The sequence below is a fragment of the Micromys minutus genome (genome assembly GCF_963924665.1).
Source record: "Micromys minutus genome assembly, chromosome: 26".
Lineage (NCBI taxonomy): Eukaryota > Metazoa > Chordata > Mammalia > Rodentia > Muridae > Micromys > Micromys minutus.
In genome coordinates this window covers 10,420,209-10,438,739 of record NC_137961.1, presented here as the reverse complement: position 1 = coordinate 10,438,739, position 18,531 = coordinate 10,420,209, and the positions used below count along the sequence as shown (strand labels likewise).

Genomic DNA, 18,531 nt, shown 5'->3' with positions numbered 1-18,531 from the left:
CCTGATCTATGTTAAAAAACAAAAAACAAAAAAAAACAAAAAAAAACAAAAAAAAAAAAAAACACCTTGTTGAGTAGCAAGACCTGATAGCACAGATGTGACTGGTTTTGAGAATACAAGGATGATAAAGGGAAAGAAGTTGGGATGGAGGCAGGAATCCTCATTCATGCTTCCAAACGTCCCTGGCTGTTCCTCGTCCTTTCTCCCTAGTATCTCATGTGACTGTCCCGTCTGAGGGTATAATGCCTTCACCTCTAACCCTGTGTCGCTACCTCCCTCGAGAGCTGTCGCCGTCCGTGGACTCGCGGTCCTGCAGCAGCCCCTTGGTGGCCCCGAGGAAGGCAGGGAAGTTCCTCCTGGGGGCCACTCCTCCTCGGGCCCCGCGGCTGCCACGCCGGCTGGCCTGGTGCTCCATTGACTGGGAACAGGTACGCCTGCTGCATAGGCTGGGTTCTGGAGGGTTTGGCTCGGTATACAAAGCCACTTACCACGGTGTTCCCGTGGCTATCAAGCAAGTGAACAAGTGCACCAAGGACCTACGTGTATCCCAGCGGAGTTTCTGGGCTGAACTGAACATTGCAAGGCTGCGCCACGACAACATAGTCCGGGTTGTGGCTGCCAGCACGCGCACGCCCGAAGGCTCCAACAGCCTAGGTACCATAATCATGGAGTTTGGGGGCAACGTGACTCTACACCAAGTCATCTACGGTGCCACCCGCTCCCCGGAGCCTCTGAGCTGCAGAGAGCAACTGGGTTTGGGGAAGTGCCTCAAGTACTCCCTAGATATTGTTAACGGCCTGCTTTTTCTCCACTCACAAAGCATCTTGCACTTGGACTTGAAGCCAGCGAACATTCTGATCAGTGAGAAGGACATTTGTAAGATCAGTGACTTCGGCTGCTCCCAGAAGCTGCCTGTCGTGCGGTGCCGGCAGGCGTCCCCTCGCCACATAGGGGGCACGTACTCGCACCAAGCTCCGGAGCTCCTGAAAGGAGAGATCGCCACGCCCAAAGCCGACATCTACTCTTTTGGCATCACCCTGTGGCAGATGACCACCAGGGAGGTGCCTTACTCCGGCGAGCCTCAGTACGTGCAGTACGCAGTGGTAGCCTACAATCTGCGCCCGTCACTGGCAGGGGCGGTATTCACCGCCTCCTTGGCTGGGAAGACGCTGCGGAACATCGTCCAGAGCTGCTGGGAGGCCCGCGCCCTGCAGAGGCCGGGTGCGGAACTGCTCCAGAGGGACCTGAAGGCTTTCCGAGGGTCACTAGGCTGACTCCACCGAGCCTGTGTGGAGATAAGCTTTTAGTTTCTGTTTGTTTTTAAAGAAGTAAGGATGGTGTGGAAGAAAACCTACCCCTGCGGCATAGTTTTAGGAAATAAAGTTACTACCAACTTCAGCCTGAAGTGCCTTTCCTAAGATCTCGTGGGCATCACTGTTGGTAAACAACCTGAGCCCTTTATGGTTGGGTGTCTCCTTTCTGGGCTCCTGGCCTACTGTATCATTTCCGTAGTAAGGGTTGTTCCTGAATGAAAAGAGAAAAAAAAGGGGGGGCACCACTGCTCCCAGGTATGAAGGAGAAAGTCTATTGTGGATAAAAGGGAGACATAGGACATAGTCAAAGGCAGGCACATCTGGCTGAGAACGTCCAGAATGGGTACGACCCTGAGCCGCGTGACAAAAGGTAGGAGGGGAAGGGAGAAGGAAGAAAAGAGAACGGGGTGCAGCAGCCAGGAGGCCCAAAAGAGGAGGGATAACTAAAATTAATTATTTGGGAAAGGGCAGCTGGGGGAAGGGAAGCCCAGCCCTGGGCTGGAGAAGTTTAGGGCAGGGGGTGGGCTGTTGGGCTGAGCGGTGCAGGGACAGCCTAGCACCGTCCACTTTGATATGTTAAATAGGGTTTGAACTCTAACAGTTACTGATAAAGAACAGTTTTCCAGAAAAAAAGGCTACTGTAGACATGCCCCCCCCCTGTAAATTCTCACGTGTCACATCTCCCCCCAACACACACACCTAAACTCAAGCTGTGGTTTGCCTGCAACAAAACAAACCAGTGCTTTTTTAAAGGACAGTCGTTTAACCAGCAGTGATGGAGCACACCTCTAATACCAGCACACAGGAGGCAGAGGCAGGTGGATCTCTGATCTCTAAGTTCAAGGCCAGCCTGGTCTACAAAGGAAGTTCCAAGACAACGGGCTACTACTGCATTGCCAGGGCTACACAGAGAAACCCTGTCTCAAAAAACAAAACAAATAAAAACAAAAACCCAAAACAAAACAAAAAACCACCAAAAACCAAAACACAACCAAAAACAAACAACAAAAATGGTTGCTTTCCTTTCCAGTCCATAAGGAAAGGCCGTTTGTAATCACTTTCACATGAATTTTTACAAACTGAATTACTTTTTTTTTTCAAGCAACAATATTCTAAACGACTTGTAATAGCTTACATTTGAGCACTGTCCTGAGCAGAAAGGTTGCAAAAACACTTCTACACTGGGTTTCTTTTGCCTCAGATTTGAGCCCAAAAGCAGATGGTAAAATTAAGTTGTTCGTGGGGGGCAAATAGGAACCCAGCGAGGAGTGAGGGTGGAGCTGATGTAAAAGAAAAGACCAGTGAGATGGGCCTCTTCTACAAGTCAAGCACTGGTGCTGCAGATGGACTTAGAAAAGGAAACTCTTGTCATTGGGACAACTTGTGTCCATGTGTGGAGGGGACCAGGCAAGAACAATGGCTGTGAGAGTTGGTGGCACACGCTTGGGCTGTGTGTGTTGCAGGAAAGGGCAGGAGACACGGAATGTGTGTGGTTGTTTGGTTCAGTTTTAGGATGAAGAAGTAAGTCTATTTGTCGACAAAAGCTGAGGAGTCAAAGGTAGCTGGTGAGCTTTTAAAAATCACAGAGGTGAAAGACGGGAGCTATGGAAAGCTTTGGAGAAAAGGGGCCTCTCTCCCAGGATGGGAGGGAGGCAAGGGTGGGGCAGGACGGCTAATGCAGATGTGTAGGTGTTACGGGAGCTCGAGGCTTCTGCTCTTCCCGTCTAAGGGTCTACAGAGTGAAATTCTGGTCTGGGAATATTCTCGGATGGAGCAAAAGGGAGCCATTTAGGGCTAGGTGATGTTGAAAGAAGGTTGCTGACTATCACACACAAATATCAGCATGATCAATCATCTTACCAGAAATCATGAAAGTCATTCTCTCCAAATTTAGAGACAGATTGCCCAGTATGCTGTGGCCGTTTTAAGGTTTTGATTGATCAATAGTACTCAAAAAGAAGAAAATCTAAGTTCTACAACTCTAGCAAGAAGAAACAAATTCTATTGCAGATTCTGTTGTTAGAATATATACCTAGGAGAGGGTGAAGTTAAATTTTTAAAAAGCCAGAAAATTTCAGAAAGCAACAAGCAGTCGGAGGGTAGCTGCTTCTATCAGATGTCAACATAGACCATGATGAGCTACGGAAACACCAGGTAAGAAGTAGAGCTAAGCCATGGTGGTGTACACCTTTAATCCCAGAGAAGACTGGTAGATCTGTGAGGTCCAGGACAGCAGGGGTCCACAGAGAAACCCTGTTTCAAAACAAACAAACAAAAGATGATGTTAAAAAGTAAAGACAATAGCATCAATGGGAGAAGAGGCCTTTGGTCCAGTGCGGGCACGTTTCCTAATGTAGGGAAATGCCAAGGCACTGAGGTGGAGAGGAGGATTGGAAGAGGATGCACCTTCCTGGAGACAGGGGGAGGGGGGAAGGGGATAACATTTGAAATGTAAATACAGAGATTATCTAATAAAAAGAAAGTAGAGACAAACAGACACACACACACACACACACACACACACACACACACAGGAACTCTGGACATGATATGCGCGGTATTTAAAGACAGTTAAGAAAAAGCCCAGCTTTCTATTGAAATCGTCTTAAGACATCTATGTAGCCAACTGGGACACAAAATGCATCTAGACCTCAGACTACATAGGATCCATTCTCAAAGGGCCTGATTTAAGAGTTAAAACATGAAGTAAGTCATAAGAAGACCCAGAAGGCAGGTGTGAATTCCTTTAAAATATCAGAGTGTTAATATCTTCCTAAAGCCAAAAAAACAAAAACAAAAAACCCAAAAAACAAAAAAACAAAGAAGCCAGCAAACATCAACAACAACAAACCTGGTATTCCCAACTACAAGAAGAACAAGGCACATCAGAAAAAAACAGAATCAACAGTGCTTTTAAAGCCAAAGGGAAAATAACAGGCTAGGTTCTGTCGGATGTCACTAGTACAATCATAGATAGGCAGAAATTCTAGGGAAAACAATCTAGAAGCATCTGTTTACAATCACAAGATCCTCACTTGGTGACCCAATAATTGTATTTCTGGGAGTTTAAGTTGTTACATATCGAATAGACCCAATCCATCTGCTGCAGCGCCTCCACAGCAGTTAGTGAGGTATCTCTCAGTAAGAACTGGCCATGATTTACCCCATCATAAAACCCTATGCACTGACCAAAATGAATAAGCTCTTACTTTGCTGGGAAGCCTTCATGTTTTCAAAATAAAGCAAGGTATAAGGCTAACAAGTAGAACTAGGATGCTTTCTTTTGTGATGGAGAAAGAAAAAGCAACTGTCCCTGTTTCTTTACATTTGCATACAAACCCCAGAAGAAAACGAGAAAAAGGTAGGACAAAATGTTCTTTGTATGTTTTTTTTATGGTAATCTGAGGACGGAGCCATAGTTCCTAAATTTAAAAAACATCACTTTACAGTAGAAAGTATTCTTACATAGTCCAAGACCTATTTGGGAAAATTTGTCTTAAGATGGTTTCAAAACACCTGCCCTGCTGCCATTTCCTTCCTCCTCCTTCAGCCTACAGGCTCAGAAACATGCTTTGAAACAGGCCAGGAGCACCATTCTTTCCGACTCCTTCCTCGAGTTCAAAACTGCTGATACGCGGCAGCCGAGAGGCCAAGGCCTTTGAAGGAGAAATAGAGACAGGCAGCGTCTGTCCTGCATGACCACTGCTGTCGTTCTGTCCTCCCCTGTCTTCCCTCTCTGTCCTTAATCACCTTCGTTACTATTAGTGTTATTTTGGAACATAGCCCATGTTCTTAAGCACCATTTTCTTCCATCTGGGAAGTTGATAGTGGTGGGAAACCAAAGAAAGACAACAACTATTTTTAACTTCAGTATTTCAGGTGCTTAAAGAATGTACCTGACACACATGAAAATATTGTAAGTGTGTAAGAAGAGACGTGTGAAAAACAATCCCACGGTACACTTAATCCTTTTGTTCACATCATCCTGGTCATAAAATCATTTTCTGTGTGCTTATATGCAAGCATGTATTACCAAATATAGATCCTCAACAACACTGGTGTGTGGGAGTGCCTACAGCATCAGATAGGAAGTCAAGAGAGAGGCTGGGGACTCACCATCTCTCCTTCTTAAACAGTCTAAGGAACTCCGAATAGTCTTCAGAACTCAGTGTTTCTACAAGCTCCCACCTAAAAGTTTGTGCCACCTAAAAACACGAGCCTGAAATCACAATGGGCCTTTGGAAGACACAAGCCATATCCGAACAAGAGCAGCTTATCATCATGAGATGTAAAAATGGCAGACACAATGGCAAAGCCTCCAAATTAGGTCCCAAGGTCTAAAGCAAAAACAACTCAGCTGCCAAGGATAAAGATCCCGAAAGGCCTCTGCGGCTGCTGCATCGGAACACTGAGGAAATACGTTACTCTTCATGTTCATAGAACTCTGCGTCTTGTTACATTTGCAGGTTGATGAACAACCTTCCCAGATGTATGTCATCTCGAAATGTACTCATATACATCCTTACTGAGGAAACTGCTCCAGAAGATATTCTTCCATCACTAGAGCATGAGCCAAGACAAGAGAAAACTGGAGAAGGAAGCATGAAGATACAGATGGACAGACACTGTCTGTCAGGCACTGGTGCAGTAGAGTTTTCAAGACAGGGTAAAAAGAAGGAAACTTTAGATTTGAGTGAATTGAGAGAATATTTTCATAGAAACTCTGGGGAGTAATGTAATGGTTAAGTAAAAGAAAAAGTCAAAAAAGTTATTAACTTTAGGAAAAACATGTTTGGTAAGTGAGAAACAAAGCAAAGATGGAGTTGAATAAATGCTTTCATTCAACACAGCCTCACATAGATTCAACAAGCAACAGATTTCCAGCAAACAGGAGCAAGGGAGTAAATTAACTTTTGAGACAGCCTACTGCTGCTTCAAAACTTGTCTGGAGAGAACTGGGGAAGGTGGCCCAGTGGTTAAAGCACTGGCTGCTCTTCCAGACGCACCTGGCTTGATTCCCAGCACCCACATGGGAATTCACAATGCTCTGTAACTCCAGTTTCAGGGCCTCCAATGCCCTCTTCTGGTCTCCACAGGCTCTGCACACATGGTGGGGGCACACGGATATACAAGCAGGCAGAACATATACACACATTAAATAAAAACACATAAATCTTTAAAAACCAATGTCCTGCGCAACCGTCTCGCCAGCAAGAACGACGCGGCACACGAAATAGGATTCTTCTGTGGTAAAGCTTTAATGCATCTCGAGAGGCAGAGCATAAGCTTGCAACACGTGAAGACAAAGACCCCGAACTATCTAGCCCGTCCCCTTATATAGGAATCAGTCCTCGCCTTGGACGTGGAGCCCCCTGATTGGTTGAAACTCATCAGGCCCTATGACGCCATGGGAGAGGCAGAGCTCAAGGAGTGGAAAGTTACCCAGCACGTGCGCACATGACTTGTTTACTGCTAACTCCAGCCGGATGTCAGCGCCATCTTGTAATGGAGAATGTGCAGGCAGCGCCCCACATCTACCAGCCAACGAACTAAAAACACTTGTCTCAACTTGCAGTCCTCCTGCCTCAGCCTCCCAAATGCTGGTATTGCAGCTGTACGGCACTTTGCTTAGGTTTAGAAATGAGGAAAATTAAGTCCCCCCCCTTTGAAAGAAAGAAGAGACTAGATTCTACCCAAGAAAGTTTGAAGGTATTCATTCATTTCAGTGTGTTGCTTGGAGGTAACCTGAGACAGCAAAGCCACCAACCAACACAGCAGCACTGCGCACGCTCTGATCAGATGCTCTGTTTCGACTATGATTCTGGTGTGTACATGTAACTGATGAAATTTTAATGTAAATTTAAAACAGACAAACGAAACTGAAAGCACAGGTGTGCCTTAGGAACTTATTGCAACATGATAACCCTAATTCTAAACTATGAAATAGGGTTTTGCTAGCTTTTTTTTACAACAGGGGCTCATTATGTAGCCAAGGCTACCTCCTTTTTCTTAAAAAAAAAAAAAAAAAAAAAAAAAAAAAAAAAAAAAAAAAAGAATACATCTATTTAATGTGTGTGTTACCATATGCAAACCTAGACATGGGGGACAGCGGGGACAACAGGCACCTGGCCTTCGGAAGAGCACCAGCTTCTAGCCCAGGCTCCCCATACTCTGGCCTTTCTCTTTACCGTCTTCTGCATGCCCTCTGCTGCCCCTCAGCTTCCCTTCTCTGTAATTCCCTGGTCAGCAGGGTGCTCTTTGTTTTATTTTTCTTACTTGTAGCAGTCAGTTCTTTCTTTCTGCTACGTGAGCTCTGGGGAGCAAACTTAGGTCTTTGGGATCGGTAACAAATACTTTGCCCCACTGAGCCATCTTGGTGGTCTGGAGCTGGCCTTTAATTCACAATCCTCCTGTCTCAGGCTCCTTGGTGCTGAGAATATATCACCATGGCATGTTTAAGTATCAGTTTTAGGAAACAGAAGACCCCATGGAGACAAACACAGCATCCTTCTCCGTGGCGTTGGTGTGTGTGTAGTGACGCGCGTGAGAACCACTCTTTCTACACGTACACACTACTAACATGGAGCACACTCCCTCCTGAGGGGAAAGCCTAAAGGAAGGAAAAAGCCCACACACTTAGCTAAAGAGAGGAGGCTGCGGAGAAATAAAACAAAGAGCACCCTGCTGACCAAGGAATTGGTAAAGAGAAAGGCCAGAGCATGGGGAGCCTGGGCTAGAAGCTTGTGCTCTTCCGAAGAGGCCAGGTGCCTTGATTTAGAACTGGAGGCGGAGTTTTTCCGCTTTCTCGGGAGCAGTGAACACGGGAGAACGTGATGTCCCGTCTGTCCAAGAAAGCATCTGTCAAATGCTGAGGAAGGTTCAGGTCCCACAGGAATGGGGAGTCCTGACACAGAACCCGCTGAAGAATAAATCATGTATGTTTCCCCTCATATTGTTTAAATGCTGTGGCCGCAGCCGTCATTAATGGCCCGCTTCAGTGTATTTTTCATAATTACTCCTGACTTGCAGCTATTGTGACTTTAACCATTATAATAATTCCTCACCAGGGCTATTCTGTACACACAGCCGGTTGAATAAGTCTTGGCTGTGCAGGAAGAATGTTATTCCAGGGTTTCTTTCTCTTGGCTTTCTTGTCATGCTTTGGCTCATACTTGTTGGCATCTTTCTGGGACATTAGAGGAAGCTTTGACTTTAGTCAACAATGCGATTTCTAGAGCAACACTATCCTTTATTGCCTCTGATTAGGTTCAATACTACTAAAGAACTACTAGGTTCTTTAAACTCTGTTCTCTGGAAACTACACAGATTCTTCCTTGTCTAATAAAATTCAGTTTTAGTACATTTTATGGACCTTGCTTTAAACTCCCAGTCAGAGCTGCAGTTGGTACTCATAGCTCCAGACAATGGTGTGGGAGCAGAAAGACCACGCATAGCATTGATCACTAAGGAACTGGGCTAACAGCCCCACCTACAATAGTTTCGCTACACCAACACCATATCAAAAATACATACGTGTACACACACACACACACACACAAGGCAAGCAGAAAATGGTTTCTCCTCAACCTGGGGAGTGCTCTTCAAGTAAGGAGAAACTTGCCCATGTGGCCTATCGGCCCAGACAAAGGAGACACCAAGAGGTACTGCTGGCCAGAAACAGGAAATCTCCCGAGTTTATAGGAAGTTTTCCTGAGTCTGCAGAGACCTAGGGTGGAAGGTGTCCCCAAGCCAAGTGGGGAAATGTAGGGACACCAGTCATGTTGACTGTCATGGATACTGTCTCTTCCATACTGTGGACGGTGAAAGCCATCGATCCTAAATGTACCCAGGCTTCTAGAACCTAAGGAAACAGAGGCTGGCTAGTCATGTTTCTGGGAAAGCTAAGGAACCCCAAGAGTGAATAAAACATGCTTCCTGTTTTCAAAGAGTCTAGCCTAGCACATCAGTTTTACTAAAAGTATTTTTTTTTCAATAAATACTTTACATACCACACACCAAAATCATTTCCAGATGGACTGGAGGCCATATGTAACACTGGAAGAAAACAGAATGAAAGGTTATTATAAAGTTGGAAAGAGAAAAGATTTCAAAGTATGAAGGCAATAGAATGGCTAGAGAAGAGACTGGCAGGATTAATAGCAGAGCGGAGAGGTTTTCTGAACATCACAAAATAAAGCACAGACAGCGGGGCTGAGAACGCTGTCTTGTTAGAATGTGACAACAGAAAAATTAAAATGAAGACTCAACTTGCCCCCAAAAAGGGAGAGTAAAGAAAAATCTTGAAAAGTGGGTTCAAAATGAAGAAAAAGCAGTTAAGAGACAAGTAGGAACCACAGGAAAATGTCATCTCTCAAGGGCTTGAAGACTTTGTACATTAGAAATACGGTATTTTAAAAAGATGTGTGCATGTATTGCTCAGTGCTTATGATGTGGTGGTAAAACAGGATTTTTCCTACATGGATAAGTCTCTACAGCTTTTTGAAAAAGAACTGCAGCTTGGCAGCATAGCAAGAACCTTGTAGTTTAATGCTCTTGAGGCTAAGGGAGGGAGACTGAGAGTTTGAGATCAGCCTGCTTATGTTGCAAGGTCCAACCTCAACAAAACAAAACAAAACTCACGGGATCCCTAGAAATGTTTTTTTGTATTTAGTACTCAGTACATAGGCTTCAGGAAATCTGCCCTGTGAAGCACTACAGTGATAACTTTAACTAATAAATATTCACCAAAAGCCACTTTATTCTACCAAAATAAAACAACATAAAATACCCAACATGGTCCAAGTAGATCAGTGGGTTCAGAATGTGATGGTTATTATAGGAACAGAGAAATGGCTAATGAACAAGGTAAACTGAGTCAGCGATACATTAAAATTGTAACATCTGTTTCATTATTCACTTACTTGGTTTTGGGTTTGTTTGTTTGTTTGTTTTTGTTCTTTTGGTGGTGGTAGGCAGTGGGGTTTTGTTGTTGGTTTTGTTTGTTTTTTGAGATAAGGTCTTTCTGTTACTTAGACTGACCTGGAGTTCACTTTGTTGCCCAGGCTAGCCTCAATGTCCAGCCTTCTGAACTCTGGAATTACTGGTGTGAGCCACCAAAGACAAATGGCTAAACGTCATTGTTTTGACCTAGTACCTCCTGGATGCTAAGCCTTCTACCCACAGAGCTATCACCCGTCTCTTTTTGCTCTTTGTTGTCGGCAGTGTTAATTTATCGTTGTTATAACAATTATCCTAAAAGCACCTATTTAGAAAAAAAAAAAAAAAAAATTACCCGCCCCTAGAGGCGCTGCAAGTGTGGCTGCTGTGTCACATATTCACCAGTAGGTGGCAGAGGGGAGAGAGGCTGTATCTATTCTCGGTGTTTTGACCTATAAACGCTGATCTATGAATTCCGTGGAAAAGGGAACCTGAGACAACCAGCGGTCCAGTGCCAAGAAGGCCCAAGTAAACTTCAAGGAAGGGGAGCAAGCTGGAGACTAGAGCACCCCTCCCGGGACTTCCAGCCCCAGGTGGCAGTGAGCCCAAAACAGACAACCATCATCCAAATGGGCCACTTGGGTGGGCTGAGCAAGGATTGAGCCCACGATGACCACCAGACTAGCGCCAGAAGACCACTCCTGAACCGATCCCAGACATTCAGAGGCTCCGGGCACCACTAAGGGGAGCAAGTAAGCAAGAGAAGGGAGAAAGAAGGACGTGAGCACAATGAAGAGGTAGGACTAGAAACTCGAGAGTACTGAGGAACAGCCTACTATGAATAGCCATTGAGGCCACCTGGCACCATGGTGGGGTCCTGGCCTGTGCAGCATCTAGGGGCCACATCTGTGTCTATGGCCACCTGCAGCAGCAGGGCTCTGTCACCACCAAAAGCCAGGCAGATGTCTCTGGTCTGTTCTGTTGCTCAGGGACGTGTTGATGTCCGAGGGCTGTGCAGAACTGGCTCCACCCATCACCTGAGCATCATTGGAGAGCTGGCCCCAGGGTCATGAGAGTAGACTTAACCCTCAGCAGCTGTGACAGTCGGGAGAGCAGGCCCTGCACCTCGCCTGGGCCGCAGGATAGTGCTGACCCTGGCTGCAGGGGTTGCTGGTGAACTGGCTCCTTGGGCATGAGAACAGAAGAGACAGCAGGCTGACCAGCTCAGATACCTCTCAGGTCCAGATCCAGGGCTTTGGATCATACTGGGGGGGGGGTTACAAGGGTGAAGGGCAAGTGTGAGGGGGTGGGATGAGTGGGATTGGGGTGCATGATGAAACTCACAAAGAACCAACACAGAGTTAAAAATAATAAACGAATTGGGGGGTGGGGTGGGGGAGGGGATGCACACTTTAATTCCGCCAGTCGGGAGGCAGAAGCCAGTCTGAACTCCAGCACAGCCAGGGCTACACAGAGAAACCCTGTCTCAAGTTTTAAAAGCTAATAATCATAATTATAATAAATAAACGAGCAAAGAATTACTTGTGCCTTTGTATAATAGTAAGGAACAACCAGAAAGAGATTTTAAAACTAGTTTTATTTACAATGATATCAAAAAGAATAAATATTTAAAAATGAACTTGACCAAAGAAGAAAAAAAATCTGTCTTTGTTCCTCCTTTGTAGAAACGGCCTCACCATTGCCCAGTGTGATCGTTCCCCGACTGAAAGTGTGCTCAGTGGCTGTCGGTGTACCCAGAGTTGTGTGACAAGAATGGAACTCAGCATTAGACTATGTTTACCACAGTTTCCCAGCCTTCCTACTCCCTAGCGGTAAGCCATCACTAACCCACTCTGTCTCAACAGAATTCCCTAGTTTTGACACTGCATATAAACTGATCTCATAATGTATGGCTGCCCGTGACTGTCTTCTGTGACAACCGGCTCTTTCCAAATCTCATTCCTTTTATAGCATGCCTCAGCACTCTGCCTCCTGAATATAGCACATTTTATCTGTTCACTGGCTGATGGGCATCAGAACTATGTCTACTTTGGGAGAAATTATGGACAATCCAGATACGATAACCCAGGCAAGCAGTTTTATAGGGGAATGTTTTCATTTCTCTAGAATATATACTTAGGGCCCGAGTGATATTATTTTTAAAAATATTTTCTTTTAAACTATAAAAAAAAATGCTTCCAAAGGCAGTTGAATCATATTACAAGGTGTATGTGTCACTCTAAAAAGACCAAATCTGCAGACAATAGGAATAGAAGGAAAAGAAGAAACATTTTCCATTTTATTTCTTTAGAGAGAAAGGAACAGAGACAGAGTCACCCACAAGGCATGCATGGGGGCCAGAGGACAACTTTGGGAAATGGTTTGTTCCTTCTATCATTTGGATCTCAAAGAACTGAGCCCAGGTTATCAGCCTCGGAAGCAGGAACCTTTATGCACTGAGCTGTCTCACTGAGCCTAAAGGCACAGAAAACGCTTTTAAAAATAACTGTAACAGAAAACTTCCCAGAGTTAGAAAAAGAGATGGCAATCAAGATGAAGGGGGCATTTAGGACCAATCAGACATGATCAGAGAAGGACCCCGTCCGACCTCATGCTATAATTAAAACACAAAATATACTGGAAAAAATATTGTGAGCAGCAATAGAGAAACATCAAGTCACATAGAAAGGCAGGCCCATCAGAATAACAACAGACTGATCAACTGAAACTTTAAAAGCCAGGAAACCGGGGAGGGGGTATTTCAAGTTCTACAAGACAACTGCCAACCTCAACCATGATCTCCAAAAATGTTACTGTCATAATTGAAAGGAAAATAAAATATTTCCATGATAAAAATAGTCCAAAAGAATTCATGACCACTAAGTCAGCGCTACAGAAAATATTTGAAGGGATGAAGAAAAAAAGCCATGAGGCCACAGGAAAGAATAAACCACATAGAATAATAGTTAAGCAAGAGAGGAAGAGGGAGTAGAAGGGAAACACTACAAAATCAACAAAATTGCAAGAATCAATATATAACACTCAGTTATAATGCTGAATAATTAATGATCTTATTTCTGCAATCAAAAGACACAGACTACTGGATTGGATCAAAACGCAGGAAGAAGGAATGCCCCAATTATAGATCCGCCCAAGTTCATAAAATAATAAGAAGACAAAAATAAACCCTAGGACAAGAGGAGGGGCAACTTCAATATTCACTCTCACCAAATGACAGGAAGAACAACAATATCAACTGACCAGACAACCCCCCCCCAGCTCCCAGGGACTAAACCACCAACCAAAGAGTACACATAGAGGGACCCATGGCTCCAGCCACATGTGTAGCAGAGAAGGGCCTTGTCCAACATCAATGGGAGGAGAGGCCTGTTGTTCTGGGAAAGCTCTGTGTCCCATTGTGGGGGAATGCCAGGTCGGGGAGAGGGGAGTGGATGGGTGAAGGGGAGCATCCTCATAGAAGCAGAGGGAGGGACGATGAGAAAGGGGGTTTCTGGAGGGGAACTGGGAAAGGGAATAATATTTGAAATATAAATAAATAAAATACCCAAAAAACCCCATATATTAGGATATAAAACACCTCAACAATTTACTTCAAAACTGAAATAATTACTTGTATCTGATGACAATAGACTGACTACAAATCAACAGCAAGAGAAACCCTAGAACATACATGTGGTAGTTTGATTGTAACTGGCAACCATAGACCCATGGTGATTAATGTCATTAGTAGGTATATGGCCTTGTTAGAGTAAGTGTGGCCTTGTTGGAGGAAATGTGTCACTGTGGGGGCAGGCTGTGAGGTCTTTTATGTGATCAACATGTGTGCTGGAACAGTCTCCTGCTGCCTCCAGATCAAGATGTAGAACTCTTGGCTCCTCCAGCACCATGTCTGTATGGATACCACCATGCTTCCCACCATGGTGATAATGGACTAAACCTCTAAAACTGTAAGCCAGCTCCAATTAAATGTTGCTGTCTTTTATAAAAGTTGCTGAGATCATGATGCCTCTTCTCAGCAATAAAACTCTAACCAACACGCATGGAGGTTAAATAACCCACGACTGAATCATGAGTGAGTCCTTGAAGAAATCAAGAAGGAAAAAGCTTAAATCCTAGAGTCAAATGATAATGAAATATACAACATACCAAAACTTCATGGGATTAAATAAAAACAGTCTTAAGAAGGGAGGGTTTAGCTCTGAGTGCTTACATTAAGAAATCAAATTCAGGGCTGGAGAGATGGCACAGTGGTTAAGAGCACTGACTGCTCTTCCAGAGGTCCCGAGTTCAAGTCCCAGCAACCACATGGTGGCACACAACCATCTGTAATGGGATCTGATGCCCTCTTCTGGTGTGTCTGAAGACAGATACAGTGTACTTATATAAATAAAAACAAATAGATCTTTTTAAAAAGAAATCAAATTCAACAAAGAAAATGAATTTCAGGCCAATTTCTCTTATGGATATTGATGCAAATAGTATTCAATAAAAGAGCCACAAACTGAATCTAAGGGCACATCAAAGATATTTTCCAACATGATCAAGTCGGCTCCATTTCAGGGGTGCAGAAGTGGTTCAATATACAAAAATCCATCAACATAATCTACCATATAAACAAACTGAGAGCAAAAAACCCACACAATCCTCTCACTAGATGGCAAAAAAAAGAGTTTGGTAAAATTCAACACCACTTAATGATAAAAGTCTTAGAAAGAGCAGGGATAGAAGGTGCATGCCTAAACACAATAAAGGCAATATACAGCAATATACCGCCAATATCAAAATAAATAGAGAGAAATTTAAACCATTTCCCCTAAAACCCAGCATAGGACAAAGCTGTCCGATCTCCCCATATCTCTTCAATATAGTACTTGAAGTTGTGGCTAGAAAATAAGACAAGTAAAGGAGATCAAGGGGATACAAATAGGGAAAGACGAAACCAAAGTATCACTATTCCCAGATGATATGATAGTACACATAAGTGATCCCAAAAATTCTACCAGAGAACTCCTACAGCTGATAAACACCTTCAGCGAAGTGAATGCAAAATTAACTCAAAGTAGCCATCCTCTACACAAGCAATAAAGGAACTGAGAGAGAAGTTAGGGGAAAAGTACCCTTCACAATAACCACAAATTATATATAATACCTTGCTGTAACTTCTAATCAAGCAAGTGAAGGACCTGTATGACAAGAACTTCAAGCCTCTGAAGAAATCAATTGAGGAATATATGAGAAAATGGAAAGATCTCCTTTGCTTGTGGAATGGTAGGATAAACATAGTGAAAATGTCCATTTTACCAAAGGCAATCTTCTTATTCAATGCAATTACCATCAAAATTCCAACACAGTTGAAGAATTGTTAAAGAACAATTCTCAACTTCACACTGAAAAACAAAAAACAAACAAACAAACAAACAAACAAACAAAACCCCAGGTTAGCTAAAATGATCTTGAACAATAAAAGAACTTCTGGAGGTATCACTTTCCCTGACTTCAAGCTGTTCTGCAGAGCAATAGTAGTAATAAAACTGTGTGGTATTTGTATGGAAACACAAATATGAACGAGGGAATCCACCTGAAGACCCAGAAATAAACCCACACACCTACAGACACTTGGTTTTTTTTTGTTTGTTTGTTTGTTTGATTTTTGTTCTTTCTTTCTTTCTTTCTTTCTTTCTTTCTTTCTTTCTTTCTTTCTTTCTTTCTTTCTGTCTTTCTTTCTTTCTTTCGTTTTCTTTGACAAAGAACCCAAGACCATATACTGGAAAGGGGAGACCATCTTCAACAAAGGGTGCTGGTCTAACTGGATGTCTGCATGTAGAAGAATGTAAACAGATTCATATTTATCACCCTGCACAAATCCAAATGGATGGACGATTGCTACATAAACCCAGATCCACTCAATCTAATAGAGCAGAAAGTGGGGAATAGTCTTGAACTCACTGGTACAGGAGACAACATTCTGAGCAGAACACCAATAGCTCAGGCACTAAGATCAAGAATTAATAAATGTGACTTCATGAAACTAAAAAGTTTCTGTAACTCAAAGGACAACATCATCAGGGGAAAATGATAGCCTATAGATTGAGAAAAGATCTTCATTAACCCTACATTTGACAGATGACTAATGTCCAAAATATATAAAGAACTCAACAATCCAGGTAACCCAATTTAAAATGGGGTACAGCGCTAAACAAAAATTTCTCAATTGAAAAATACCTAATGGCTGAGAAGCACCTAAAGAAATGTGTAACATCCCTAGTCATCAGGGAAGTGCAAATCAAAATGACTTTGAGATGCCACCTTAAAGCCATCAGAATGGCTAAGATCAAAAACTCAAAGGACAGCACATACTGTCAAGGTTATGGAGCAAGGGGACACTCCTCCACTGATAGTGGGAGTGCAAACTTATACAGCCACTCTGGAAGGCAACATGGGGATTTCTCAGAAGATTGGGACTAGTTCTCCCTCAAGACCCAAAAGTTGATCCACCATCCTACAAGGACATTTGCTCAACTATGCTCATAGCAGCTTTATTCGTAATAAAACCGGAAACAACCAGTTGCCTTGTACCCAAAGCTTTCCTCTTATGATCCACAGAGATGATGAAAATGTTGTTTTTTAAAATGTGATGCCATGAAATTATCAACAGTCAGATCTGTGTAACTCAAGAATTCAATATTTACTTAATGACTAATGTTCTGTTAAAATGCAAGAGATTATAGTGGGTTCCATGAACACAAACTTCCAGATTCTCACGGTAAGCACACATATAGTTAAGTGTAGTTTAAGTAAAGGCTATCCATTGCTTTCTAAATAGGTTATTATGTCTTCCTCCCTGTTCCAAATACATACCCATACTCACACAGATTTTCTACATAAAGTTTATTTTGACCAAAGTATAATCACTTGATGCCAAGTGCAGAGGCAGGTATGAAAACTGGGTTGTCTTTTGCAAATCATATATTAAGGAGATTTTCAAAATATAAAGACAACATGACCCTTCTGATCAGTAGTTTTGTCATGGAAGATATTTTTTTTTCATGGAAAGTATTCTTATTATAAATATATTAGCAGTTAGTGGGTTTGTTATTTTAAAAATAAGTTAACTTTTAATGGTTCTATTTTAATTTTTAACATGGCAAATGTCAATAATGGTAGTGCACACAAGCCAAAGCTCTTTGTAGCCCCCTAGCATCTTTTAAACATCCAAAGAGTTCCTAAGACCAAAACCTTCAAGAATTTCTTAATTATCTAAACTAACCACAGAAAGAGATATCTCAGAACATCAATTACCACAAAATAAATTGAGAAAAAATACGGTGGGCTAGAGATGGCTCAGTGGTTAAGAGCACTGACTGCTCTTCCAAAGGTCCTGAGTTCAATTTCCAGCAATCACATGGTGGCTCATACCATCTGCAATGTGATCTGATGCCCTCTTCTAAAGACAACTACTGTGTGTGTGTGTGTGTGTGTGTGTGTGTGTGTGTGTGTGTGTGTGGTTACATTCTACCAAATCTTTAAGGCACACATAAACACACCATATATCCATATATACACTTTGGAACATGAGGAAATTTTTTAATTTGTTTTTGTGATGCCAGTAGCACATCAACATGCATACACCCTCTTAAAGATCATGTTCATAATGTAACATTTCCCTGAAAATACATTCATTTCAGGATGCATAAATGGCTCAATACTAAGAAATCAATTATTAAATCCATTATTATCTACATTAATGACCAAAAAAGAAAAATCATATGAGCATCTGCTTAGTTATTGAAAGCCATTTAATAAAAAATTTAACTTGTCTGAAATGAAGTAATAAAATTTTAAGAAGAAACCATGGGTAATTATCCAGAGTGGAGAAGTTAGTCTTAGTAGTTTCCTAATAACTATATTAATGTGACTAGAAAAGTCTAACCCTTTACTATTACTGAATTCAGCTATGATTTGTCATACCATCTTCTTCGTTAACAAAAATCTAGGAAATACCTCTGAGAGCTGGGATAACAGGCCTGCCCAGCCTCCTTCTAACTTCTTGTCATTGCCACCTTCCTAGATTCAGATCTTTAAATCACGAGTCGTTTGAATGGAATATTTTCCCAGTTTCTCTCTCAGAAAGTAGGCTGTTAGTTAAGTGAAGGCAACTTTTAGAAGTACTTACTTTGTATCCTGTTACTTCACTATGGTGTTTATCAGCTCCATGCATCTGCTAGTGGGTTTGATAGGTCTTTTACATGAAGATCATGTC

General features: G+C 42.7%; 1 protein-coding gene across 1 annotated transcript; it reads left to right on the top strand.

The window, feature by feature from the left end:
* Positions 1 to 242: 242 nt before the first annotated feature.
* Positions 243 to 1,274, top strand: MOS (MOS proto-oncogene, serine/threonine kinase; the record flags this gene model as incomplete). The annotated part of the gene is made up of 1 exon (XM_080938475.1): positions 243 to 1,274. One exon carries the CDS (start codon positions 243 to 245, stop codon positions 1,272 to 1,274), a length of 1,032 nt encoding a protein of 343 aa, XP_080794601.1.
* Between the last annotated feature and the right edge of the window lie 17,257 nt (positions 1,275 to 18,531).